General features: G+C 53.5%; 1 protein-coding gene across 1 annotated transcript; it reads left to right on the forward strand.

Annotated features, from left to right (window-relative positions):
- Positions 1-496: 496 nt before the first annotated feature.
- On the forward strand, positions 497-713 carry NRGN (neurogranin (protein kinase C substrate, RC3); the record flags this gene model as incomplete). Its single annotated transcript, XM_009885699.1, has 1 exon — positions 497-713. A coding segment is annotated over one exon (216 nt), but the record flags the coding sequence as incomplete, so codon positions are not given.
- Positions 714-1,142: the final 429 nt, after the last annotated feature.

Consider the following 1,142-nt stretch of genomic DNA (forward strand, 5'->3'; position numbering starts at 1 on the left):
TACAGAGAAGGAGGGGGGGGGGAACATCTTCCCCTACTCCACTTTTGGTTGCAAAGCCCCCGAGACACCCGCAAGGGCCCCGAATTTTTAGCAGAGGATCCCAAGTTTTAGGAAAGGACCCGAATTTTTACCGAAGGACGCTGATTTTTAGCGAAGGACTCTCATTTTTAGCAAAGGACACTAATCTTTAGCAAAAAGGACGCTAATTTTTTTAGGAAAGGACGCTAATTTTCAGAAAAGGACGCTAATTTTTAGCAAAGGATCCTCATTTTTAGCAAAGGATCCTCATTTTTAGCAAAGGATCCTCATTTTTAGCAAAGGCCGCTAATTTTTAGCGGAGGACCCTCATCTTTTAGCAAAGGACCCTCATTTTTTTAGCAAAGGATCCTCATTTTTGAGCACGGGGGCTAATTTCGGAGCTTAATTAACGGCTTGAATTGGGGATGGGGTGGGATTCCCCTTTTGGGGTTGCCACCGGTTGTAACCCTCCCGTTGCCTCCGGCAGGAGGGAGCCTGCACGAAACTGGACGAGGACATCCTGGACATCCCTTTGGACGATCCCGACGCCAACGCGGCGGCCGCCAAGATCCAAGCTAGTTTCCGCGGCCATATGACCCGCAAGAAGATCAAAGGGGGGGAGATCGATCGGAAAACCAAGGACGCCGAGTGCGCCAACAGCACCCGCGGAGGCGACCTCCGCAACGGCGACTAGGTACGCCCCCAAATCTCCCTTCCTCCCACCCCCAAAATCGCTTCGTTTTTCTCAAGGGTGCCGCTCGGAGCATCCTTCCCCGCGCCAAGTGGGGACGGAGAATCCTTCCCCGCGCCGCGTCGGGATGGAGAAGGGGGTTTGGTTTTTTGGGTTTTTTTATTCCCAAGAGGCGAAAGCACGCAGGCAGCCCCTGCCTGCCCTAATTTTGGGAACGCGCCGTAGTAGTTAGGATGGGAAGGCGAAGCCCTAGATTTGAATTGAATTTCTCCCTTAGCAACACCACCCCGAACGCCTCGCCTCAGCACATGCTATTTTTAAAAACCTGTGTCACAGTCTCCTGGCAGGAAAAGGTAAATTTAAAAAAGCGCCCACGGTACCCGGAGCGCGTGGCAGCGGGGCCCGGGGAGGGGCGGGAGGGCGGTCGCGGCGT

The sequence above is a fragment of the Charadrius vociferus genome, unplaced genomic scaffold, assembly GCF_000708025.1.
Source record: "Charadrius vociferus isolate BGI_N301 unplaced genomic scaffold, ASM70802v2 scaffold3775, whole genome shotgun sequence".
Classification (NCBI taxonomy): domain Eukaryota; kingdom Metazoa; phylum Chordata; class Aves; order Charadriiformes; family Charadriidae; genus Charadrius; species Charadrius vociferus.